General features: G+C 42.4%; 1 protein-coding gene across 3 annotated transcripts in view; it reads left to right on the top strand.

The window, feature by feature from the left end:
* The first annotated feature begins 12,946 nt into the window (after positions 1–12,946).
* Positions 12,947–27,808, top strand: part of Ahcyl1 (adenosylhomocysteinase-like 1) — a 34,618-nt gene continuing 19,756 nt past the window's right edge. The window contains 1 exon segment of one of the 3 annotated variants that reach the window (NM_001437918.1): positions 12,947–13,353. In NM_001437918.1, coding sequence (NP_001424847.1) covers positions 13,234–13,353 — 120 coding nt within the window. In that variant the 5' untranslated portion in view covers positions 12,947–13,233. 3 annotated transcript variants of the gene reach the window in all.

Raw genomic sequence — 27,808 nt, 5'->3', positions numbered from 1 at the left:
TCATAGTAGCAAGGAAAGTGTTCTGTACAACACTACAATGGCATATACATATCACCATCCATTTCTGAAATGCATATCCAACACCAAAATGAGTCCTAACTTCAGCTGCAGACTTATAGCAATAGTGGTGTGCTACTGTGAGCTCACTGTACTCACTACTCTTCTCATTCCTGTGACAGAAATACCTGGAAGAACCAGCTTACAAGAAAGACTTATTTTAGTACATGGTTTCAGAGTGCTGGAGAAGCATGTGACAGTATCACCTTACTTTATGGAGGAAACAGAAAGATGAAAAGAGTGCACCTAAGGACCCACACCTATTGACCTGTTTCTTCTCGTTAGGATTTAGTTCCTAACACTTTTCAGAACCTCCCAAAATGGGTTGGGCTTGGGCTAGGCCCTAACATATAAACTTGTGTGAACATCTGAAATTCAAAACAAAACACTCATCAACTGGAATAAATGTGGCACTCTGGTGGGCCATGGCGGTGGAGACTGCATAAGGGGAGGGCAGGGGCTTTATGGGAGATCTCCTGTCCTTGGCCACAGTGGGAGTCAGTTTCTCCTTCTACCATGGGAATTCAGAGGACGAAACCCAGGTTGTCAGGCTTGGCAGCAAGTGTTCTTACCTGCTAAGCCACCTCGCCTGCTCCTGTTCCATTTTTCTGTGACACGAAAGTAGCTCTGGAAGTGAATCTGGCTTTAAATTTAGTATGAAGTCGAATTGATGTGCATGTGTATAAATAGGAGATCTGTGTAACCACCATAGTCACTGCACAGCCACCACTCCAGGACTCTTTCCTGCCTTCTCTTATAGTCTTGTACAGGTTTTTGGTATGCATGTAAACTTTCACTTATTAGGGATAGTTATCTGCAAATGCACTTGATAGGTCATATTGACTTGTGTGTTTTGTTTAATAAAAAGTTACCCAGTGTTTCCGGTGGCTGGGGTCATTTTTGCATTCCCAGCAGCAGTGTGTGAGGGCTCAGCATATGAGTGCATGCTAGACATGGTTTGGCATTTTCATTTTAGTCGTTCTAATATTTGTGTCATTATTCTATCAAGGTTTTAATCTGTATTTTCCTCATGACTAATGATGTCAAACATCTTCGTTGTTCATATATTCTTTAGTAAGCTGTCTGCTTACTTCTGAGTCAGTTTTGATGGGATTGTTTGCTTTCTTATTGTCTGATTTTGAGAATTCTTTACATAATCTTTTTATAAAAGGATGCATCTATTGGTATGTGTGTGTGTGTATCTGTGTGCATTTATGTGCACATGTATAGGCCAGAAGAGGGTTTAGAATACCTAGAATTGAAGTTACGGGTAGTAATAAGCTGCCATTTGGTGGTGGGAACCAAACTCAGATCCTCTGCAAAAGCAGTGCAATATCTTTGGTCTAGATGATAGAGTTGTGTGTGGGGTTGGCATCAAGACAAACAGCAAATAGTTTTTCTCAACCTTCTGTGCATCTGCATATATTTTAGGTTGAATGGGTCTTTTAAAGGGTTTTGATCGAAACCGCTGTAGTGGTTTGAGTAAGACTGGCCCCCATCGGCTCATATATTTGAATATTAAGTCATTAAGGAGTGGTACCATTTGAGAAGGACAAGAAAGTGTGGCCTTGTTGGAGGAAGTGTATCACTGGGGATGGGCTTTCAGTTTTCAGATATCGAAGCCAGGTCTGATTCTCTCTCTTCCTGAGGCCTGTAGATCAGGTTATAGCTCTCAGCTTCTGATCCAGTGCCATGTGTACGGCCGTGCTCCACACCATGATAAGGGACTAAACCTCTGAAACTGTAAGACAGCTCCCACTTAAATGCTTTCTTTTATAAGAGTTGCCTTGCTCATGACTTGTCGTCACAGCAATAGAATAGTGACTAAAACAACAAAGTTAAATTATCAATTTGGAGAGCAATCTATTGAATCTTCAAATCTCCAAAATGATATTTTAAACCTCCTGCGATTTTTTTCTTTCAATGTTTTGTAGTTTTCCACATCTAGTTCCTGGACTTGTTCTAGGAGCTCTATGTGGAAATATTACATTATTTGCTATTCTAGGTGGAATTTCTGCTTTAACTTTCACTCTCCAACTTTAATTGCTGGTGTATAAAAATACGATTGATGACAGGTATTCTGCAAACATCTCAGAGATGTTTCCTGGATTCTGAGTTGGTCACATTTTCTGGTTTGTGAACTGGATATGACTTTATGATTTACTTCTGAATCCAACACAAGATGGAGTTGTATAATCTCAGTGGAAACAGATTGTTGTCCTCTCGCTGTCTTTTTTGCTGATTGTGAAAATAGTCTTCCCAGATGACCAGTGTTTCAGAGATTGATGCAACACATGCTTACATTTTCCTACAGCTTCATTATCGACTTGATCTGTTTTTCTTCTGTTTTGTTGCCACACCCATGCCAAAATCTACAAACCAGGGCAGCCAAGACGACCAGGCAGTTCGCAACTGTGAGGAGTCCCAGGCATGCCTGTTTCCTTTTTTTTCCAGAAAAATACAAAATGCATCCTGGCATGTGGCATATGCTAATATTGCTAATACTTCAGGAGGATTGCTAGGAGCTTAAGGCAAGCCTAAACTATAGAAAGAGTCCATGTCTCAAAACCTACCTCACAAAAACAACAACAAAACAAACAAACAAAAACACCTACTACCACCACCAGCATAACAAAAAACACGTGAACTGAGTAACGGGGGAACAGCATGGCCTGTGACTGGTCTTTCTGGTTAAGGAAAGCAGAAAAAGAGGGAACTTCCGCAAAGAAGGGTTGGGCAGAAAGTTAGCTGTTCACTCGTCCCATTATAGAGCACTACTGTTTATTCAGTAGGATAAGAGATATGTAAACACGCTAAAATTCATGTGGAACCTCTTACTTACCAAACAGAGGTAATGCACACTCATTGTGGAAATTTTTAGGATATGGTAAAAAGCAAACATGAGAAACCGTGTGACCTGTAATCTGGTCAGAGAAGATAAGCTCTTGCTTTTTCTCTATATAAATAAACAATTTCATGTTTGCTCACAAAGTAGGCTACACTGTGATGCTTTTTAAAAAGTTAAAACTTTTCAGGTAGTAAAGTTATCACATATGTCATTAATTACTGTCACCTTTTATATAGCTGTCCCAAATTTTTAGTCACTTGAATTTTTCTTCTGCTTTTGGGAATATAAGAGGGATGAGTAATTACACACACTTATTGCAGTAGAAAAACCTGATTGAGAAATCAACTATATCTAGTTTTCTTGGCTGTGGACTCTTCAGAAAGGAATGTTAAGTATTTCCCCCACATCCTCCCAGGAGAGTGGCCAGGACTTCAAGTCTGGTAAGTCAAAGAGGTTGTGAGGTAGCTTTTTAGTTAGGAAGTTGGTTTACCTAGGGCAGTGGCTTCCAGCACCTGGCAGAGGGTCAGAGACCATGAGTGACCACAGATGTCAGACACTGAGACCCAGAAGGGTCCCTTTCCCCTTCCAGAGGTTGGCAAAACCTGGTATGCAGATGGCTGTGAGGACCTGGAAGAAAGACTTTTCAGTGGCTAGTCACTTGGGCAGGGCACGAATGATGAGTGGGTGTGAAAAATTCTGCTAATTAAGGGCATCCCACAGGTAGCCATGGAGCAGCCATTAACTGCCTGAACTCCTCCAAACCAGAACCAGCTGTCCAGTTCTGCTTTAGGATTTCTGCTTCAGTTTACATTTAGAAAAATCAAATGAGTCACGAGGAAGACCCCTTAATAATATTGCTAGCTAACTAAATAACTAAATAACTGTGAACCAGGTTTGGAGTCAGATTTAAACACATTTCAAAAAAACAAAGAATATGATAATTTCTTTCCTGCCAACTGTCACAAAGCTATTCCTTGCTATATGCCATGCCATGATGAACACTATGATTTAATGTTCATCCATGGTCCCTGACAGTTCACCTCTGATATCTTCTTGGCTCCTAAGGAGTGGCAAAGTCTGTTGGGTTAGCCAATCTATGGCTTAAACCCTGGACCAAGGATCCTGAACTGGGCTAAAGCAGAAATGGCAGGATATTCTGGCCCTAGCTCCCGCTCAAATGTGCTTTATAGCTCATAGAATGTTTCTTCACCCTCCTAACCTTCAACCTTCTATCTGTAAAGTTCTGTCAACCAAAGGTCTTTGCCACATGGCAGTACTTAGTCTACAGAAAGTTTAGACAGACACATGTCCACAGAAGGTAGAAACAGCTCTTATGTGTTTCAGTCAAACCAGATGTTGTGGACCTGTTCCTAGACAAACCATGAATTTGGCACTTCTGCATTTCCACTCTTGCTATCCCGTCCATTCAGTATGGATACCCCTCACTACATTTTCAAGTCCAACTCACCCTTTAAGACTCAACAAAACAACTATCACAAGGCTGCCTCTCTCTCTCCCATGGGAATCCATCTTTCTTTCTTCTTCAACAGGCATCTAACAGCAGTGAGTAGCCATCTGGATACATTTTGCAAGCTCCCTGAAGGCAGAGGTTGTGCTTTATTATCTGTGCACCCCACCACCAGGACTCGGCTCAAAGTTCTGAGAGTTATTATCAGCCAAATGTAGAACTAAAATTGGGACCTAGACTTAGGTTTGGATGCAATTCCAGACTATTTCAAGCCCCAGAATGGGTGGGGCAATGAAAGGAATGCTGGGACTGGGAGGGAGATAAGACTTCTGAATAAGAGTGTGTCCTGGGCTTCAGTGCCTGCCCACCAACTCAATACCTCCTTGTCTGGGCCCTACAAGAACAAGGAAACGCTGTGTCCTCAGGACTCTCTTTAAGTTGACCCTGGGGCCTTCCAGGGACCTCATTTCACCCATCCCATCCCTGTGATCCTACAAATAAGGCAAAGGCCTAAGTAGGGCTGCAGAAAATGATTAGAGGAATTTTGGGAACAGGCCAATGTTCGAGCTCCTGGTCTCTGGCTTGAGCTATGTACTTGCTCTTAGCCCAAAATGTTGTTGACCCTTTGTCGGGACTCTGGAGTGTAGAAGTGGCATGAGCTCATGCTGGAGGCCTGGGAGCTCTGTTCTCACCACTGCAGAATGGGACAAGTGATGAGGGTGGGGATGAGGGAGGTTAACTCTTCTCCTAGGGAAGAGACTGGGGCTGCATTGGGATGATGGAGTCTGCAATTGTTCAAGAGCTGCATAGGCAGAACCTTTTGTCATTGTGGGCAGGAAGAGAATTACCACCTTCGGGGTAGAGAGGTGTGAAGGCTAACCTTGGAAATCCAGACTGGCATAATGAGTTAGGAGGGTGAAATGGTTAATGGTTTGTTGAAAAACAGGGAGAGTCCCTCCTCTAGGGGCCCAGCTGGCTGCAAAGCCAGGAGCAGAGACTCCGAGGGTGATGCAATGGGGCCCGCCCTGTACACCAGAGAGGGTAAGGAAGGCTGACTCCCACCCAGCAGCAGACTCCACAATACCAGCAGACAACTCCTCTCTCCTCTGGCCCCAAGAAAACAGCCACACGGTGGGTGGGACCTTGCAGGTAGAAAAGGCCCTGTTTGTTTGAGCTGTGAGAAATTGCAGCTTCTGCCTACCGTATTCCATCCAACTTCTAAGCCTTTCTAGTCAAGCAAGCCTTTCCATTAGCCCCACCACACATGTTCTGGAGTCTATTCATCAGGATAGCTAACTGGTCTAGCCAACCATTCTCCATTCGACTCCAGGACTAGACTTGCAGTCTTAAGGAAAGGTAACAGGCAGAGGGTGAAGGACTCAGGACTGTGGGAGGCACAGTCTCTGATCCTGGCAAGCTGGCACTCCCACCCTGTTAGCCTTTTCACTATCATACTGGGAGAGGGTATATTCTGGGTAGAAAACTCACTCGGGCTTCAAGGGTGGGCAAGCTTTCCTGAATTCAAGAGTTTGCCTGCTGTTCCCTTCCCACCTTTGAAACTGACACGGTCTCCTGAGAAATAGTTCTCAGCATGAGGCAGGAGAGAGAAGACAAACTGACCTCTATGATAATATATTGGGGGACCCAGATTTTCTGACAATGTTCTGATGTAACTCTAAAGCCCCATAAGGACTGTGTCTGGTTTGTTTTCTGTGGGATCCCCGGCACATCTTCTGTCCTAAGTCAAAAGTTATTAAAGTGACTTACCAGGCAGAAGCTGAAGTCCAAGTGCAGTTTCACAATTTCTGCTATTATCGTAAACTCCGCAACACACACACACACACACACACACACACACACACACACACACACACACACACACCACAGAGGCACAGAAAAAATACACTAAGTAGCACAACAAACTATCAGACCTGATGCCACAGCAGTATTTACAAACCTTGGCTACCTTTCTGGCCTTGTCTTTAGAAGGTGGCAGTTTCGGGCACTGAGGAGCTTCGTCAGGATCTTTGCTCCAGGCCATCATTTAAGGACGTTTCCAGAGGCTGCTGGACACACAGTGGCCAGGCTCAGGACCCAGTTTGAAGCAGAGAAGTGACAGTTACCCATGGCTCAGGCAGTTTCAGTTTCCCCTATCAGAAAAGCACAATTCACTTGCAAACATGTGCTCTGTATGAGCACAGACCATCAATTCCAGCTGCAGGCTACCCTTATTCTTGGAATTCTGGAAGACAAGGCATAGACAGAATTCCAAATTCTCAGCAGCTCCTTTAAAACCTCCAATTATTTTGAGGAGGGACTTACATCTTAGTAACTTATGTTTGAATAAATTACTTTTTTTTTTTTTGGTTCTTTTTTTTGGAGCTGGGGACCGAACCCAGGGCCTTGCGCTTCCTAGGCAAGCGCTCTACCACTGAGCTAAATCCCCAACCCCGAATAAATTACTTTTTGTAATGTTCTCCAAGCTTTCTTGCATTTGTTATCTGATTGGATTAAGTCATCACAAGCCCTAGGTGGAGAGCTATATCTTGTTTTGCATGGGGAAAGAGATCTAGAAAGATCTAAGATCCCTGTGGCCAAGTTGGGGGCATAGTCAAGATTTGAGCCCTCATCGTCACCCACCCAGAATCCTGGTACACACACACACACACACACACACACACACACACACAGAGAGAGAGAGACAGACAGACAGACAGACAGACAGAGACAGAGAGACGGAGACGGAGACGGAGAGAGACAGAGAGACAGAGAGAGAGACAGAGAGAGACAGATACAGACAGAGACAGAGTCAGCCATCAGAAGTTCTCAAGTCCTCAGCACAGAATCTCAGATGCCCTCAGGCAAGGCGGTCCTTAATCCAGTACCTTAGATAAACTATCACTATTGGCAGGAACAAGGCTCTCTGCCATTTACATTTTGTTCCCTTTCTCTGTGCTGTGATCCAGCTTTGTCTGTTTTGCTTGAAAGCCAATCACACCCTCTCCAACTCCTCACTCCCAAATACGAAATTCAATTGCAGTGAGTTGGAAACGACTCAAAATGCCCAGTAACAGAAACAAAACAAAACAGTTAAAGTCTTAAGGTGACGGATGAAATGTCTGAGCAGCATAAGCAATGGCAAGGATGTGAAGTGTCTCTGCGCATGGTAACAAGTTTTTGAAATACTGTAATTCAAACAGAGCAGAACCCACAATTGCAGGCACTTACCAAACACAGGTGTGCAAATGAGCATCTACAAATTAATAAGAAGAGAATGAACGGAGAAGTACGGATGAAAGGTTTTCTCCTTGTAGGTCTGCCCTGTAATGTTCAGATAATAACTAGTAATAACAATTTCCTAGTGCACATGGCAAATATGATTATCTTAATAAGCAGAGAGGGAGCTGTGAAGGAAGAAGAATTCTTGCTAGAGTTGCTGAAATAGAAGAACCAGAGTCTGGGTAAGGGGGTACTCAGACAGCACAATGTGAAACAGGAAGCAGGATTCTTATATGGCCCTGCCCCTGGTGATCTGGAGGACTGCTTCAAGGGGACTGACACAACACATCAAAAAACATGTCAATGGTGCCTCTAAGAGCTGTGCAACAACCAGGGCAGAAAGAGGACGAGGGTTTTCCTCTTTCTAGTATTGCCCGCAGCTCACATCACTACAACTATGAGGCCCTGTCTTAGGGTTTCTATAGCTGTGAAGAGACTCTATGACCAAGGCAACTCTTATAAAGGCAACACTTAATTGGGGCTGGCTTACAGACTCAGAAGTTCAGCCCATTATCATGAAGGCAGAAGCATGGCAGTGTCCAGGCAGGTATGGTGTAGGAGGAACTGAGAGTTCTACTGCATTCAGGAGAAGACTGATTCTTCTGCAGTGGGAGGGGCCTCAAAGTCCACCCCTACAGTGACACACTGCCTCCAACAAGGCCACACCTCCTAATGGTATCACTCCCTACGGGCCAAGCATTTTCAAACTACCACAGGCCCTTAAAGTAAGGTCTGCTGACAAGAAGCAAAAGGCCTACAGAACAAGTATAGTCTTTCTTAGGTAAGGTCCCAGGCTAGATGGGGGTACAGAAGCACAAACAAAGCTTCTCTAAGACTCAGGGACAGCGCTCTCCACAAACACATTAAAGTCAACATATTTCAAGCTGATCAGCCTCTCCAAGAAGGCTCACTTTTCCTCCTTTGTTCTCCAAATTGGTGATTACCAGCACTACCCATCATGGTGCAACAGGCCATATTGGATCTGTCTCTAGCTTCAGCCTTTACTCTGTGCTTCTGTAGCTTTATGTCCTAAACACAGTAAAAGAGTGACAGTTTCCATGGCATGATAAGCTGTCTCAATGCCCCGCTTTTCCTAAGGCTGTGTCTTCAGCCTGGATTCTGTTCTCAATCATAGCCATCTGTTTACTATCAAGACAGCACATGTAGCATCTCTGGCTGTGAATCCCTTTCCGTTCATCCGCTGAGACCCACAGAACCTGTACCCAGCTAAAAGCCAGTGCCTTAGCCTATTATTCTCTCAAGCCACTGTTCCTACTATATCTCCAGCATCCAGTACAGTGATGGAACTTAAAACCTAGTTAACCCTACGTTCTGAGAACTGTGTCGCTGGGCAGTTTCAGCACTGTGTGAGCGTCATGCAGTATACCTTCAAAGATTGTAGGTCATACAGCCCTACACACAATGTGTATAGCACACCCATTGCATCTGGCTGTACAGCATGTTACTGTTGCTGAATACTGAAAGAGGCTGTAGAAAAATGGTAAATACTTTAAGAACATAAACATATCAAGAGGTATGTTTATTAGCATCACCATAAACCTTTGTGGAATGTGCAGTGCTAAAACTACTACAGTAGCTTTGTCACAGGATTATAGGAATAGTTTGATATCATTAGAATCTTGTTTGAGTTTGATTTTAGTCTTGGTTTGCTTTATATTATAATAAAGAACATGACCAAAAAGTAATTTTCAGAGGAAAGGGTTTCAGCATAAATGTCCTAGTCACAGCCCATTCATTATAAAGCAACCTAGGGGCAGGAACTGAAGCACAAGCTATGAGTGCTGCTTCCTGGCTTGTTCCCCATTACTTGCTCACTTAGCATTCTTATACCACCTAGGACCACCTGCTTAGTTATGTGGCTGCCTGCACTGGGCTAGGCTCCCCACATCAACCATCAGTCAAGAAAATGCTCCCACAGACATGGCTACAAGCAATCAGGCATTTGCTCAGTTGAGGTACTGATCTCAGATAACTCCAGCTTGTATCAAGTTGACAAAAATCTAACCAAGTTTTGGTGTCGTTGACTTTGTTGAGACAGGGTCTCACTACATATCCCATGCTAGCCTCAAACTCACATTGTAGGCTCAGATTGGTCTTGAAGTCTTGGTAATTCTCCTGCCTCAGCCTCCTGACTATTTGGACTACAGATGTGTGTACCCGTGTGTGACTCCATAATAATCCCATGGAACCACTGTTGTATGTAATATGTGGCATTTGCCAAATCATCATGACTTTGTTTTATAAATAAAGAATAAATTAATTTTGGGGTAGACTAAGTATTTTTGACTAAGCATAGCAAGCCCATGTGAGACATTGCAACACTTTTAGTCATGTGATCTTCTGATTCATCTTTGTCCTTCAGCTACCCCTTTCTAGGGCAGGATTCTCTCTGATCTCCAGACCTTTGGAAAACTTTCTACCACCACTTACAACTAGTAGTATTGTCCTTAGATCCCTCCTCTTCACAAACACTGGCACAGGGATGGTTCTCTAGTCTGGGTGCCTTTGTGGTGTCCTGAGGATGTAGCTTGCTTGATAGCACAGGTAGTGTCAGGTGAGGGAACAGGCAAAGACAAGCCATGTCTTGGCATCCAGAAGTGGCAGTTTCCAGTTGAGTCATGTGAGACTGTCTCGGGATTGGGCATGAGGTAGGCAGCATGCAGTGTTTCTCACGGATGATATGCTGCCAAACTCTTTGACTGGGTAAGCACTTTGATTTCCAGCCTCCACCTGGGGAGATGATGGCCACCATGGCCTTCTGCAGTAGCTGGTTTTCAGGAACGCCATGACCTTAGGCTGGATTCTATCACAGAGACCTATTGCCTCTCTAGCATCACAGGGGTGCCCTTTTTACCTTTAGACTAAGCATCCTTGTCCATCTCCCCTAAGACCTCCTGTCCAGTAAGGCACACTGGTAAGTGGAACCACTTGCTGGTCTCTATCTTGACCTAAGTCATACAATAAAGTTCTATTCTAAGTCTGGTCCAGTGAACCTGAAACTAGGACAATCCTCTATTTCCTGACTCTGAAGGAGTATAAGAGATGTATAGTCTTCAATCTCCAGGAAGCTCACAGCCTGGAGACCAAAATGTGCAGAGAAAGTACAAAGAACCTGGAGAAAAAAATTGTTTTAAAAAATCAAATCCAAAATATAGATATGCCAGTGCTTGAAAAATGATTTGTCTCAAGACACATATTTTTTTTAATTCAGGGGAGAGTTCCTAGCTGATTTCTAAAGACTCAGCTGAATTGAATCCAGGGGCTCCAATAATAGTTTGAACAAAATCAAAAAGATGAAAGCTCCTGAGTGGGCCAGTTGTGGTTCCCAGGCCCCAGTTCTAAAGAGAAAGGGCCTGCCTGGCCCTGTATGGCTGAGCTTAGTGTTCTGGTTTCTTCTCTTTGTCCCCTTTGGCCATAGAATTCCCAAGGAGAGAAATCTGACTGCTCTGAAGAGTGGGCACATGAGAGAATGCTAACATTTTAAGACATCGTGATCCTTCGAGGTACTTCAACAGCCCTCTTCAAACATCCACAGGTTTCTCATAGCAAGAATTCAGTGGTTCCAGAAACCTTGAGCACTGGAATATTGGGGGAGGGGTAGTGTCTTTTAAGACCACTTTTTTCTTGATGAAGTTGAGTCTTTAAAACCTGGTAAGGTCAGGAATGGTGGCACAGGGTAAGAGATCAAGGCCAGCCTGGGTTACATAGTGAGACCCTATCACAAACAACCTACAACCCAGTGAGGTGATGGATATAAAAGAATGGACTTAGAGAAGAAATTAGGGGAAAGGTCCTCAGGAAGACTTACTCCCAGCATAGTAGAGAAGAATCTGGCTTCTTTGAGTCCACCCAAGAGAGAAGGGTAAAGCAAAGGAATGAAAAAAGAGTCGCAGGAGGCAGCTAGATGTGTAGTGTACTAGAGAGCTTGAGGGAGATTGTGGCCGCTGAGAAATCCCAGTGGTGAGATGGCTGAAATCTCTTTTCGGAACATTTCAGAAAATGTAATTGAAGACTGTTTGCTGTGTGATGTGACCTCTCCCCTGCGACCCACAAAACTTCATTAAAAGTTCTGCTACATGTTATAGCCTCATTTTTGTGGTCTAGGGGTGAGAGTTGGAAAGAGAAAGGGGCCGATTTGACTATAAGAGCTAAAGAAACAGTAAGACTGGAATAGTGAATAAAATTTCGGATGAGGCAGCAGACTAGGGCCAAAGGTGACCATGAAAACCTAAGTCCCCTCAGTAATTCACAGAAATCCTGGGGACAGCATTGTACTTTCCACAGGACATAGGAATTGGAGCCAATGTCATCTGAATGGCTTTCAAAGGATAAGATACCTCAGTTGACCCCAGCTTACAAACAGGCTTTCCCTTCTCAAATGGATGAGTTCTTGGAAACATAAATATGCCACATACACCTCTATCATCCCAGGGCCTTTAACGGGAGACTGTACACAGTAGAACCCAGAGACTGTGCTAGTCCAAACTGAATGCCCTGCACTTGCACACTCACTGCAAGTGGAGCTGGCAGGGAAAGACTACTGCCTAGAGAGTGCGTGGAGCAAGAGAACAGATTTGGCTGTGGCTTTTTCTCAATCTGCCCTGTTCTCTGCCCTCTGATCCACCCATCAACCTTATCTTAATGACCTCTTCACATCAGCACTGCAGCCCTTTGAAGGTCTTGTAAACAGACAAGGCCCAGGAGGAGATGGTGATGGAGGTCATAAAGGGTTGTGTAGAAACCAGACTACTCTCAGCTTGTTCTGCCCCCTGTGAAGTCAAAAAGCAAACACTGTCCCCTGGAAATAGGCTTCTGGTCCAAAGGGCCCAGGGTGTGTGTGGGCCGCCAGGGAGTAGTGAGTAGGTCTCCAACACTGAATTTTCCCATGGAGGGCCGGAAAATGCGTCCGATAGAATTCTGGCTTATGCTCCCAAGCATTGCTTTTGATATGCCATCTTCCCGATTCCCGACGCCCTTTCACCTCCGCATTCCGAGGTCTCCTGGGGAATTGGCAGTCCCAAGACCCTCAGTCTTGTGGCATCTTTATAGGAACCACACAGGGCTCAACAGGGCTGATGGCACCACCTGGCGGCAGACAAGGTACAACTACTCACCCTTGGAAGCTAATCATCCCGGAGCAGGAAAGGAGGGGCGGTTCCTGCGGCCCGGTCTAGCGTGATGACGTCAGTAGAGCGCGCCATTTCTCCCCGCCTCTTTCCCCACCCTCCTTGGTGCTGCCAGTACTTGACGTGGCGTCTCCGCCCTCTACCCTTACTTTGCGTGCGTGCTTGCGTGTGGCGGAGGTGGCTGCGCGGGCAGGTCGGAGCTGCGTGCTGTTGCTTCTGGTTCTTCTGTGGCCGCCGTCTCTGTCCGGCAGGCTTGGGTTGAGAAGCCGACAAGGCGCGCGGGTCACAGCCCTTCGGAAGCCCAAGGAGCTCGGCGCGGGGCCTGGCGGGAAGGCGGGCGAGCGCGTGGCCCAGGGCGCCGCGCGGACGGGCGGGCGCCCGTGAGGGGAAGAGGCGGGGGCGGCGGGTTAGCCGCGGGCCGGGCCGGCCGGGGGATGTCGATGCCTGACGCGATGCCGCTGCCCGGTGTCGGGGAGGAGCTGAAACAGGCCAAGGAGATCGAGGACGCCGAGAAGTACTCCTTCATGGCCACGGTCACCAAGGCTCCCAAGAAGGTGCGGGGGCTCTGGGTGGCGGCGAGGGCCCTCGCGGAAGGGGCGCGAGCAAGCCCCGGGCCCGGACTCGGGTAGTTCGGGACTTCGGGCTAAGGTTTGGGGTGCTCAGGACCATTGACACGATAAAGGGGGTGGCCGGTGAGCGGCGATGGGCCTATCTAGAGCCAAAGAGGCCGCTCTGACCTCGCTTTTCTTTGTCCCTCGGCCGGAGTCCTCCTGGATCTTTCTGAAGCCCGACAGGGCCAGGCCTTAAATTCGCGACAGACTTTTCCTGGATGGAGGAGGGCCTTGAAGACGAGATTGGGAGGGGGTGAACGACTCATCTGACCTGTCCAGGGGATGAGGGTGTGCAGGAAATTTCCCCTCAGGTGAGTGGGGGAAATCAGGCAGCGCTTTTTCAAGGCATCTCTTGGGGAAGAATTGGCTGTTTCACCAACAACTGCGTGATAGCTTAGAGGCAAGAGGAAAGAACTATATGAACTGGTTTGTGCAGCTGAAGGTTCTAAAAGCAACAAGAGATTGAAGGGCAAAATGATACTCTCCTTTCAGTCTTCCACTTGTTAGGAAGTATGAGAGAAAGGAAAATTTAGAGGTTGGTGACAGTAGACACTGACATGGATGCGGGCTGATCCCAGTCATGTGAATAGATCACTTAGACATCCCTCCAGAAAGAAGCTTGGGTGGGTTGGAGAGGTGGGTGGTAAGAAATGATTGCTCATTCTTTACTGCACTTACTGAAGCAGAACAAGTTCAGCCTATTGTGCTGAGGGTTGAGCTCAAAGGACATCCTTGTACTGCTCTTGGAAAAGGTGATCCAAGGAGGACTGAGTCTAACCAGCTCTCTCAGTGGTGGGATTGGGATCCCCAGTGCTTTCTGTCAAACATTCTCTGACCTTCCTCTAGCCTGGTACCCAATTAGCAGTCTACCAACAGCAAGAGGTGACCTTTCTGAAATATTTCCCTCTTGTTTAAAGTCATTTCAAAGCTCATCCTACCTATGGTATTTGTGGGGTTCAGGGATGATATAAATTCAGCAGAGCAAGGTTTGCAGAGATAGTTAATCCCCAAGGTTCCTGCACCTGAACTAGTTAGGCTGCTCTCAGTGCCTGAGAGAACTTTATTTTCCTCCAGGAAACTAATTGGTCTCAAAAAAAGAAGTCATCACTGTGTTTTAGCTCTGCTTTCTCACACAATTGAGATTGTTACCAAGAACACCTTTAAAGGGTTTATAGAAGATCCCTTGATCCTAAGGGATCCAGTTGACCTCATTTTTAGTGCTCTCATTCTCCTGACTGCTTTGTTGGAGAAGTGACCTTTTGCAGTCTGCACTATTTGAATACAAAGTTAGAGTTCTTACAAGCAAAATACTTACGTGCAGTACCTTGGATGACTTAAGGGAAAGAATTGGAAACCCTGATAGCTGAATCCCCCTGACTCTTATTTATCTCTTACCATAAGCCCACCTTTTGTCTAACTACTCCAGAGAGTATTGGTCATTTTTATTGTTCCTTTTTTTCTTTCAGTGTAACTATATTCTTGCAAGTCAATATTGATAAGCCAAAATCTGTATTATACATTGTAAACTCATAGAGGCAAGGACTCTCATTTACCAGTGTACATATGGGGCCTAGTTCTGTACCTTGCATATAGTACTTAAGCATATAGTACTTAATTGTTAATTGCCAATCTAGATAACCAGTAGCTGAGATGCTAAATGCCAACACCAGTAAATATCTTTTTCTTTTCTTCTTTCTGAGAGGAATATCACAAATGAGTATTATTGTGAAGCCAAGTGCTAATGACTTTAGAGACTCATTTTCCATTAGCTAAAATAAGCAAGTCTCTGCCAGGAGTGTGGGAAGACCCTGTTGTAAATTTCCATTTGCTAGTATATGTGTCCTCATGTTATTAATCTTGTTCTTTGAGTTTTGTTGTGTGGTACGTACATTGTACTTGTATTAAAATGCATTACGATGACTAATTACCTTCCCTTAATGATGGTGATAGGAGGCATTTATTTAGTTAATGGGCCAGTTGAGGACTAGTCAAGGTCATGTAGTAAATTCTGGGTAACTGGTTTTGGTTTTTTATTCCCTCTCAGAATTTCAGCTCCTAGACGTTATGACTTCGGTCACTTTGAACCTCTTCCATGTGTAATGTGATAAAGTATGGAAAAGGTGAGGAGGGTGCAGGAGAACTTGGCTTGGTACTGAATAGTGTGAGAAAAGGGTCTCTTTAAAATGGCGTAGTCTTCATCCAAAAGGATCCCAGTTTGACTCTAAACTGGGTAATCTTTGGATCATTCCCATTCCTGGGGCCCCTCTGGAACTCAGGATATTCCTGGGGTCATAGGTGACTTTAATGCTTCTCAATCGGGTCAGATTCTAGTATGCTTTTCTTGCCAGGTTTTAATTATTGTTTGCTTTGTTTGAGGTACAGTATATGCCCATCGAGCAAAAGCATTTCTTATTCTCCCAATTATAATGATGCCCAATTTTGTATTCTTGGATGGCTACTCCAGTGCTAAGGGTATTACAGGGCTTGCTAGTTTGATTCAAGACTTGAATATTTGTCAGTCAAGAAGCCAACTACTATTAATCAGTATCCCCTTAAGTGAATAACTCATGTGCCTCAGTTTCTGCATTTGCCTAATTAATGTCTGTTTTTTGGAACTTGAAAGACATTTGAAAGTTAAGATAGCAACAGCAATTGGATTTTGGGGGGGGGGGGTTGGGTTTTTTTTTTTTTTTTTCTTTTTCTTTTTCTTAGAGTTGGGGACCGAACCCAGGGCCTTGCACTTGCTAGGCAAGCGCTCTACCACTGAGCTAAATCCCCAACCCCAACAGCAATTGTTTTAAAGTATATTTTATTCCCTCCTTAAAATTTTTAGTACATTAACTTATGGAGGGAGGATATGTGTGCATGGAGGAGTCAGGATAATTTACATGAGTCTATTCTTTCCTTCTGTCTTGTGGGTCCAGGCGATCAAACACAGATTGTCAGGCTTGCAGCAACTGTCTTTACCTGCTGAGCATCTTGCTGGCCCTGTCCCCTCTTTTCAGTGAGCATTTGTTGTGACTTGTAGGGGGTAATAAATGCCATATACTGGGAAGATAAAACTTAAGAAATAATGAAAAAATGTTGTTAACCTTGAAGGCTAAGATCATTAGTGATACAGGTTATCATAAGCAATTCCATAAACATCCTCACACCTAGAGAACATGAAAAGATAGTAGTCTTGTCCCATAGTAGACATGAGAAATAATGGAAGATATTTTTTCTTGACTGAGAATTATGGAGGCAGTTTTCATGGGACCACATTGATTGCTGTGCTATAACTTACATGATAAAGCTTATTCACAACTTATAAGTGCTTTCAGGAAGTATGTTTGTCAGGAAAGCCTGAAGTGAGAAGCACTCCTTTAGTAGTAAGGAGAAGTGTACCACAACTGAAGGAGAACACTGTTAAATGTTGGCAGTTACTCAAAACAAATCTGCTACATTGTTGTAGTGCAGACAGTAACTGTCTTTGGAGCTTCAGAGACTGACAGTGTGTCAGATTGTTGGTTTTCCATAAATAAACCCCCATGTCTAATTTATTGATGAAATCTCCTTTGATGGTTAGGTTTCTCTAAATATCTCTTTCTTTCAGAATTTCTTTCACAATATTACTCTTTCTCTGAGTTTCTGCCATCTCAGGAGGAAGGACACAGGACTCTGCTGAGTGGCATATTAACATAAGCCTTTTACTGCTTAGTTGCTATTTAATCAGATTGTTAATGTTATCTTGAAGATGTAGAAGTTTATTTTAAATTTTTAAAATGTAAACCTTCGTCTGTGTTTCTAAGTCTAGAAGAGGTGACTACATACAGAGCACGTGTAGAAGGCAGAGAATTAGAATCGTCTCACTTTGGCCTGTCTGAGGAATTGCCTTTTAGTTGCTGCATTAGACTATGCATAATGCATAATCTTTTGAGCCTCAATCTTTGAAGAATTTCATGAAACAATTGTTTCTGTCCTTAGAAAAATTCAGAGGAGCACAAAAATGCATATTTACTTCTAGAGGGTTTAATAGGGCTGCCTGAAACCCATTCATAGATCCTGACTTTAAAACCTTGCTTTAAGTAGACAGCCTCCTAAGCCTAGTATCTCTTTTCTTTACAGATCTAGAATCTGCTTTAAAAAAAAAAAAAAATGTTTGTTTCTAGCTTGCACTTTGTGTTTGTGGTGTGGAATAAAGCTGGGGCTGGTGGTATTGTTGCCCTCCTCTTTGGGACTCATTATTGCCTTGAGAGTATTACTCAGAAACTTTTATACACAGAAACCAGATTTTCACCAACACTGGGTAAGTGTCTCTGCTCACTTTTCTTCATAGGAAACTGTACTTTTCAAACTTTTTAATACTGAACTGATAAAATATGAACCTTATCATTTGATTTCTCTAGATAGAGCTTATTGAAGTCAAGGACCATGCTTCACACAAATAGAGTCTGACACACAGTACTGTTAATGAATGTTTATTAAGTCAAATACTGGGAAGTGATTGTCCCCAGGAGAAAATAAGTTGGACTCATGTGGTGACTGACTTGCTTTCCTTTTTTATTGCCAGAACTGTTATGAACTTATACCTCCCTTATAATGGATAAGGCAGTAACTAAGGGACTGCAGGAGAGAGCGTAATGAGAGTTTCCACTCATTTAGTACATCTCTTTCTAATGTAGGCAGGGGAAGGGAAGGGAAGGGAAGGGAAGGGAAGGGAAGGGAAGGGAAGGGAAGGGAAGAATACACACTCCATGGCCGCCTCATTTATTAGCTTAGTAGCATAGAAACATAAAGCAGTCAGCCTAGCGCCATCCTTACATGTAATAAAGGAGGCAATTTGAAATTCTCACCATTGGAGCAAACATTTTAAGCACTAGGGACCCTCTGCTCAAGGTTGAAACTGGTATCTTGGATTTAAGAAACTTTGTCCCCAGGGAGTTGCAAGTTTGAGAAATAATGAAAAGTTGAACAGCTGGATTTGGAATGTATGGTAGGGCCCTGACAATATTAACAGCCTTGCTAGCAATGCTGAGCAAATTTCCCAGCTTTCATACTGTATAATGCTGGGTGTCCATTCAGCTGAACCGAAAGCTGAATTTGACGCCCAACAATTTGATGCTCACTTGTCTTTGAAGCATACCTCTAGAATTACAGTCTTCTGGAAATGGGCCAGCGCTGTCCTAACCATGAACTTCTGGTCCTAGTTGGCATTAAATTTTGTGATGTTTACGTAAAATGTGTGACTTTGGCAAGATTCGAGGGAAAGGGAGACTTTCAAAATTCCCTGTTTCGAAAAGTGAAATAAGTGCTTTGTAGAGATGGCAGATACATGCAGTTACTCTGGTAACAGATTCAGTTTTCTGTTCGTGTCCAGGTGGTTCCAGCTTCTAATTCAGTACTTGAGTTTTTAGTGCCAGCATCAGTTCCAGACTTTTTAGCAAGCAAGACAGGAAGATTCCCAGTGTTGGCTTAATATGAAGAGAGTGGCCCAGCTGGCTTGTTGTGCTGGACTTGATGAATTGTGAATCTTAATTACACTGATCAATACAGTGGCCTTGGTAACAGCCTTGTAGCTGCTGTAGAATCTGTTTGCTTCAGGGTTGTAACAGAAAGAGACTTAGTTGATCAGGGACATCATGTTCTCACTGTAATAAGCTGTAGGCTAAGTCCAAGGAAAAACAAATCCTGGAGGGGCTGACCTCACTACACCCCTTCTCCAGTATTTCCCAGGAGGAAACATTACTCTGGAGGTGGTTTCTGTTCTTATTTGCCAGTTGGGAGTAAATCAAGGTTAACAAAAACTTGGTTCTTAGTGTAAGTGGGGTAAAGGATGCTTCCAGGTTCTAAAGGGTACATGGAAAACATTTGGATTGAGAAGTCCTTGTCTGCGGTTTGTAATTGGGAATGGGTGATTGATAAAACTAATCTTAGCCCTTGCATTTTCCTATTTGGGGAATATGGATTCATAATTATGCACATTCTTTTCTGATTCCATAGAGGGGCTTAGCTGAAAACTGGGCATGATTGGAATTAGAGCATATTGCCAGTTTTTGCTAAATTTGAACTAAACCACGTTTAAAAAATAAATAAACAAAATCCTTCTGTCTTCTTTAGATAGATCCTCATCTTCTCCTAACTCTTTATGAATCTCTCATATGCATGGCCTGTGCTAACAAGTGTAGTTGGTATTTTTTTTTTTTTTTGGTTCTTTTTTTTTTTTTTTTTCGGAGCTGGGGACCGAACCCAGGGCCTTGCGCTTCCTAGGCAAGCGCTCTGCCACTGAGCCAAATCCCCAACGTGTAGTTGGTATTAAAGGTAGCTTCTCGTGCTGGGGATTTAGCTCAGTGGTAGAGCGCTTACCTAGGAAGCGCAAGGCCCTGGGTTCGGTCCCCAGCTCCGAAAAAAAGAACCAAAAAAAAAAAAACCAAACAAACAAACAAACAAACAAACAAAAAAAAGGTAGCTTCTCCACTTCCTTTCGCTTGTTTTAATTGAGGGAAAAGCATACCTAACCCACTTATTTACTGCATTTTTTGAGGCGCTTTGTCAAGAGCCTGGCAAACTCAGTGTAATTGTTTGCTTTTTTGGGTCCTCCTTAAATTGATTATTAAATCAGTACCTTTCCTGGGGTTGGAATGTGAAAGATAACTGTCACAAAGGGAGTTTTTTCAGAATATTTATTATCTGGGCTCTAAATTAGACATACTTATTCACAGTAGGAGAGGACATGAAGATAGGGCACCTGGTGGAGAATGGGTTGGCATTTTGAATGACCAAGCTGCCAAAAATTATTTTGAAATTAAATATTGGGGTAGGATTACAGTCACTATCTATGTAAGTGACCCATCTCCCAAGGAAGAAACCTTGCACACCATGTAAGAGATCAGAAAAATAACTTCCTGCTACTTTTCTCACGTATTTGGAGTGAGTCTGAAGCAGAAGTCAAGTTTGAGTAATTCCTGTCATAGGACCTGTGCTAGACACAACTACAGATAAGTCCTACAGATTCCCATGAGATTATTTAGGTCATTTAAATTTACTACAGATTCCCTTACCCATTGGAGCATTCTTAGAACTGTGCACATATTCCAGAGAGAGAGAAAAATAAAAACAGTAAATGATCTAAATAGAAGGAAAATTCGTTAATTTGAAGCCTGTCCTTGGACCCTGGCTACCTAAGCACCTGGAATGATTGCTTATCTAGAATTAAGGATGTGTTAGGGTCAATGAAAGCCCTTAGCTGTGTTCTTTGGACTTTATCTCCTAAACAGTCTTTATCAAAACAGGAAGGCCATTTACGACAGAGTGCTGGAGGGTATCTATAGGAAAAATAGGGAACACCGGGCCTCTCTCTAAGCTAGTACTATTTCTCGAGTCTAAATTTTTTTTGAAATACTAAGTATAATTCTAACACATTGTACATACACTTACCTCTAGTTTCTGGGTAGTCAAGTAAAGAGTTTAAACTTGTTGGTTTATATTATAAACTCTTAGACTGAAAATAATAGTATTCTAAAGATTTTGAGAAACATCTTGGTGAAATTCTGACTTCGGAAGAAAAGCACAGATTGGTATAGTTAAAGATTGCAGAGTTGTGGGTTTAAAGAATGGACGGAAGCATGTGCTGGGGAGGGAAGACAGGCCTTAGAAAGTTGATAAGCTCATGAGCTATGGTACCATCTAACGCTGGTGTTAATGTGGCTCTGGTGTTTGACGGGAAAGAATGGCCAGGCCTCCTCCTCAGGATAAGTGCTGCAGGAACAGGGGTGGAACTCCTTTGGGGTACTGAAAAAGAACTCAGTAGTAGGCATGTCCATTTGAGACTGGATCCTAAGCTGACCTTAGGATCACCATAGCCCAAATGTTCCTTTACTTGAAGGAAATTCTTAGGGGATTGCTTAAATAATAATTTAAGCTTTTGAGAACTTTCCATGCCCATATTGAAAGACTGCCAAATAAGGGGTATTAGAAGAGTGTTCCAAGTTAACTTTGTATGTAGACTTGGCTCCCGTTAACAGAACCTCATCCCTTCCTAGAGAAGTCAGGAGGCTCTACCTGGTTCCAGTTCTAACTGCTTTCTTGTGGGAAAACAGGAAGCATGCAGTTAACAAAAGGATATTTCATGGTTTGCTTAGTAATGCATTAAAACTTCAGAGATTTAATCATATGCCTGTTATCTTCACTTACTGGTTGGAGTGGTGGCTTAGCAGTTATGAGCATTCATTCCCTGCCTTCCCAGAGGACTAGAGTCTCATTCCCAGTGCTAAGTCAAACAGCTCACAACTGCCAGTAACTCCAGATCCAAGGGATCCAAGGCCCACAACTGTTCATACACAGAAAAATAAAAATAAATATAAATATTTTTAAATAACCAAAGGAACTTTAAACCTCACTTTCTGGGGCTTTTAAAATCTATTTTACAGTTCTATTCAACCTGTAACCTAATACTCCAGGTTTTTTTCTTCATTTATTTCAGCTTTCTAAAGATATAATGGGCAAAATTAAATGTACTCAAAGAGTACAATGTTATATACTGTGGTGTTTGTTCACGCTATCAAAAGATGACTGTGATCAAGCCAGTTAACATAACTATTTCTTCAGTTACCTTTTGTAAAAAATTCAGCACACTGCTAGCCACGCTGTTGCGCATCCCTGCAGCTCTCCAGAAAGTATTCCCCCCCTAAGCAGCAGTTTTCAACCTCTGGGTCCAACAGCTGCATATCAGATATTGACATTAAGAGTTGTAACAGTAGCAAAATTAGTTATGACATAGCAGTGAAAATAATTTTATGGTTGGAGGTCACTGCAACATGAGGAAATGTATTAAAGTGTTGCAGCATTAGGGAGGTTAAGAATAGACCTACTAGGTCTGTTCATTTTAGGACATCAGAATTGTGTCTTTTTGTTCTCTCAACCCTGGGACCTAACTACCTTTTCCCCCATATGAGTTTGGCTTTTTAGATTCTACATATGAGATCACTTAATAAATACTTAACATGCCTAACATAGTGATGAAACCAAGATTTATTAATCACATATCCTATTATTTAAAAGTAGATGATTTCAATAAAAGTAATAGCCGGAGTTGGGGATTTAGCTCAGTGGTAGAGTGCTTGCCTAGGAAGCGCAAGGCCCTGGGTTCGGTCCCCAGCTCCGGGGGGGGGGGGGGTGGGGGGGGGGGTGGGGGGGGAGTAATAGCCTTATAATAACTTTGTAGATATGGTTCTGTAGCATTGTGATATTAGGAAGTAAGAATTCATTAGTGACATTTATTTTAATAAACTGCATTTATTTTAACCTTAACCAAATTAAATATAATTCTTAAAGATTTATTTATTCATGTATTTTATGTCTAAAAGTGCTTTGTCTCCACACACACCTGGAATGGGAATCCAGTCCCATTACAGATAGTTGTGAGCCATCATGTAGTTTCTGGTAATCAAACTTGAGGTCTCTGTGAGACAGGGTCTCATTATGTAATTCTGACTGGAACTTGATTTGTAGTCCAGACTGTCCTGTGACTCACAAAGATCTGCCTGCTTCTGCCTTCCCAGTGATTAAAGGTCTATGCCAGCATGGCCAACAGTGTAACTTTTTATATTGTGAAGATTTAACTTTGCTGGGTCTTTCTAACTTATTCCGCGATTGAAAGTGACTTTCACAGGGTGCTTTTTGAGTGTTTTACTACAAACATAAAAGGAATCTTTTCAATTTCAGGGACTGCTCTCTATACTAAATGTTAGCATTTTAGAGAAAAGTTTCCTTGTCACCATTTAGCAGTAAATTTTTTTAAAATACACTTCTGCTGCATATTTTAAAGTATGGTACCTCCTGAAAATACTCAATGAGTTTCTCAGGTAAACCCTCTTCCCATAAACATACAAATCAATAGTCAGTTTTAACCACACCGAATTGGAATCTTCCCTATACTAATACAGATAGTTGAGATATAAATAGGAAATTATTTAGTAAGTGGTCCGCATTGGATTACCCATACATTGTCTACACTGTAACAAGGAAGCAAGACTCAGAGGAGAGCTTTAACCTGTGGGGCTTGAATTTAAACCCTGCCCTTCTGCACATTAGCATCTCAATAATATCAGGGCATTAGCAACATAAAACAACTTCCTTCCTTTTTTCCTTTCTTCCATCCTTCCTTTCCCCTGTCTTTCACTTATTGTAAAAATGTATGTTGCTTTCCCTGGAACTCACAATTGTTCTGGAATTATTCTCAGCCTTTCTGCAACCACAGTCTTGAGTAGACTAACCCTTGAAACAGTTGGGGACTGCTTTCCCCACTTAGCTCCAAAAGAAGAAATGCTACTGAGCTTGTGGCTTGTTTGGGATTTTTGTTTTTAGTTTTTGTTCTTTTACATTTCATTGTCAAGTTGCCTTAGCAAATCATGTAACCCCAACTACTTCCCATCCTGTTTTTGCAACTGTGAACATGCAACCCTTAGATAATGCTGTTTTTTTTTTAAATAACAAATTGTTTTGTAAACCATAGCCATTAATCTGAGACAGACAATGAAAGTAAAAATGTCAAGGAAATCTGGGTATTTAGGATCTTATTACTTATTGGATTTTATTTCTTTATATGTATGTATGTATGTATGTATGTATGTATGTATGTATGTATGTATGTGAGTGGGTGGATATGCATGTAGAAGTCAGAGGACTGCTTGTAGGAGGAATTGGTTCTCTCCACCATATTTGTCCCAGGATTGAACTCTGCTCTGTCAGACTTGTTAGCATTCACTATTTCCTGCTGAGCCCTATCACCACCCTGATATTAATAATTTTATTGTTTAATACAGTAATACATGTTGCTTTTAAACTTCTTTTCTCATCAACTTTAAGTAAAAATTCAAATCTAGTACTCCCTGTGTTGTGAGGCTGGTTCTTTGTATATCGGGAGTTTTTTAAAAATTGAAAATTGCTTAGATTACTGATATCCCAACAGTGTTACTTATTGAGAAAATAGCTCTTCTTAAACAAAATTCAATGTGTATTTTGATTTGCTGTGCAGTATTAGCAAGAAAACTTGATCTTTGTGCTCCTGTGCATACCGCTGGTTAGAAAACAACAAAAGACCAGGGACTCAGGAAAACCCGAATTTACACATGCTGGTCCGTCTGGACTGTAGATGTGTGGCATATTTAGCATTACTCATCCTAGAGTAATCAGTAGGGCTTTCACTCTATCATTTCAAGTTAAAAACATGTAGCCCAGCTATAGGATAACATTGTGAAAGGTCCCATCGGCTCCTTTAGAAGTAATTGTTACATAGTTACTAGGTAACTTGGGCTCCTGGAAGTCAGGTTTATTTCATATTTTGACAGCTTGAGTCTATAAGTTTATGAGAAGCAACTAATGGATGGCAACTTTAAAAAAAAAAAAAGTGATGTAGGTCCTGTCTTGTTAGCCCTCAATACATGAGTTCTTATCAACATGATGGCCACATATCGGTAGCTGCTTACAGGTCTGCCACCTAAACACTGGTTGGCAGACTCTGTTTCCTCATCTCAGGTAGACAGACGGAGTCTAGCCTTCCCAAATGCTGCGTTGACTCAGCATGATCCACTGACTCACTGAACAAATGCATGAATTTAAAATGTAATTGGTTTTTAAACCTCACATAAGCTGTACTTCAGGCCAAGGAAGAAAAATTTGCTTTTAACCATTACCTTCCTCTTGTTGGGTTAAGATATTATCCAATGGGGCCAGAGAACCAAGTGAGCAGGCATCTCTTTAAGTCTATCCACTATTTGTTTGCTTCCTGTTAAGTTTTCCTCCCATAGACATTTGTGTGAAGTGTACAGATAGGCCTGTTTGTAAGCAATTGACAAGTTTTCCTCTAAAAAATAAGAGCATGTCCACCTAGCTTGCAGTAGGATATGTCTGTTTAACTTAAAGGTGCTATTTAGCATCATTGGCATAGAGGGAAAGGTGAATATAGTAAACTAACTTGGTCTTTCCCAGGCTAGCCTGGGATTTGTGATCCTCCTGCCTCAGCTGGAATGGATCATAGGTGTGTGCTACTGGCCTGACTTTTAATACAAGCTCTATGAATCTAAACAAAGTGACTTCCAACAAGGAACAGAATGTGCAGAATATTTTAGCTTGATACCTTTTGATAAAGTAAGAGAAGGAAAATGAGAAGGTATACATGTATTTGCTGGAAGAAAGCCAACATAAAAACCTACAGAAACCACTGAAAATAGAGTGGAGGAAAGTGAGATTCTGGATACAAGTGTAAAGCTTAAATCATTTCTATTTTATAGTCAAGGTAAGATTTAATAGATGAGGGGAAAATGAAATGTTAAAAATCTTTAGAAACACAAATGAGTTCAACCAGCACAGGAAATCTAAGCTAATGTATCAAGTTGGTTGTGCAGGCTTCCAGTAAACAGTACTTCGACTGTATATCCTTCCTGAAATGTGTATTTCCATGTGTACATGCCGTGGCACAGTGTGGAGGTCACAGGACAGCCATGGGTGTCTGTCCTCACTTTCCACTTTGCTTGAGACAATGTTATTTGTTCACTGCTTCCTGGGCTGTGAGCCTATCGTGCCTCTAACTCACATAAAGGTGAAAGGACAAGACACACAAACAAACATCACAACAGTAAAACAGCTCAGTGTGTTTCTTTGATGTCCACTGTACTCTATGGCATACGCATGCCGGGCATCATTCACAGTAGTGAGAAAAAAAATGTTTTCAAATGTGAAAAGTGATTAGTCTTTTTGTTTTGTTTTGTTGGGGTTTTTTTTTTGTTTTGTTTTTGTTTTTGTTTTTGTTTTGTTGAGACACAGTCTCACTATATAGCTCTGGCTCTTGTGGAACCTGCTATGTACACCAGACAGGTCCCAAACCCACAGAGATTTATCCGCCTCTGTCTCCCAAGTGCTGAGATTAAAGACGTGCACCTCTACACCCAACCTATTCTTAAATTTTATAATGCCATTGAGATTTGGTAGGAGAGTATCTTAATTCTTTATTCTAGATGAATTCCAAAGAATTTATTAGAATTTTCATGTTTGTACCCTTTTTTGCCTCTATTATATGAAAGTATGCACACACACACAGAGACAGATATATATATATATATATATCTTTTGAAGTTTTTTTTTCCCTGTGTTAAGAACGATAAGTTTGGGGAGATGAAAGCCCCAGTAGTGGTGCTGGGTGAGTGGTACTAAAGTAAGGATATGTTCTATGGAACAGGAGTCTGCAGTCACTAGTGCTAGTTTTCTCTTAAAATCTAGAGCTGCCAGTAGTTGCATGTTAGGAGAGGGTAGGCTAGCATGGTATGAGGGTAAGGCAGTTAGGCTAAGAAGACATGGAAAGTTGGTCTGAATGTGTTTTACATTATGTTGTAAATTGTGTTTTTTAGAAGATTAGGAAGGACACCTCTGTGCTACTTCAACACCTCCTTCAAAGCACAGAATAAAAAGTCACTAACTTGCTATTTTTACCTTTGGTTGGCAACTGCTTGGTTGACTGCAGGTCTTAGGGAGACAGTAGAGACCAGTGAAGTTATCTCTTGAAGAAAACGTGTAGAGGCTGGTGATAAAAAAGCACTTTTGCTTTGGGAAGCTTTCAAGTGTTGTCTCATGGTTTCAGTAACTCAGCTATATGGGCCTGAGAGTGCCTCATTCTTCACAGTAACCTGCCTTGACACAGTATCACATTGAGTCTCATTTTGAAAGGCATAATTTGTCTGTGGAATTAGATTCTAGTAGTGTGTGTTATTGGTGACATACAAAAGGGTACAGTGGAGGAAGGATGTGTGTGTTGTGATTAGTCAGTCTGCCCACCCACTCCCTCCTGGAAACTCAGGCCCCATCTGGGGAGACTGAGAACTTAAGAAACTTGAGACAGAAGGAAGACAGGGAACAGCCAAAACCAGCTAGGTCTCAGAAAACGTTTCTGTACCAGAAAATGAAAGAAGCTGAAGGTACCTAGTTTGCTTCTGTAGCTCAAAAATGATCCTTTTTCAATTCGTATTCTCTGATGTATATGTTTGAGGGCAAGTTATTAGAAAGAAAAGGACCCTCCCATTTTATGTATATAAATGTCCTGTTTTCTTGCACACTAGAAAAGGGAATCAGATTCCATTACAGATGGTTGTAAGTCACCATAAGGATGCTAAGAATTGATCTCAGGACCTCTGGAAGAGTACCCAGTGCTCTTAACCACTGAGCCATCTCTCCAGCCTTCCTTTAGGAAACATTTTATCTAACTGAAGTGAAAAATAGTAAACTTGGGTATTTCTTATTTCACAATATTGTTTGATGTTTATTGGGGTTTTTTTTGGATATATTTAAAAATGGGAGTCAGACTGGTCTCTGCTAAGAATCAAAAAAAGATGCTACACTGGGGAGGGGTGCCTGACTGTTCCGACTTCTT

This window comes from Rattus norvegicus, chromosome 2, assembly GCF_021556685.1.
Source record: "Rattus norvegicus strain SHRSP/BbbUtx chromosome 2, alternate assembly SHRSP_T2T, whole genome shotgun sequence".
Lineage (NCBI taxonomy): Eukaryota > Metazoa > Chordata > Mammalia > Rodentia > Muridae > Rattus > Rattus norvegicus.
The sequence above is the reverse complement of the archived record's forward strand: the minus strand, read 5'-3'. Positions and strand labels throughout refer to the sequence as shown.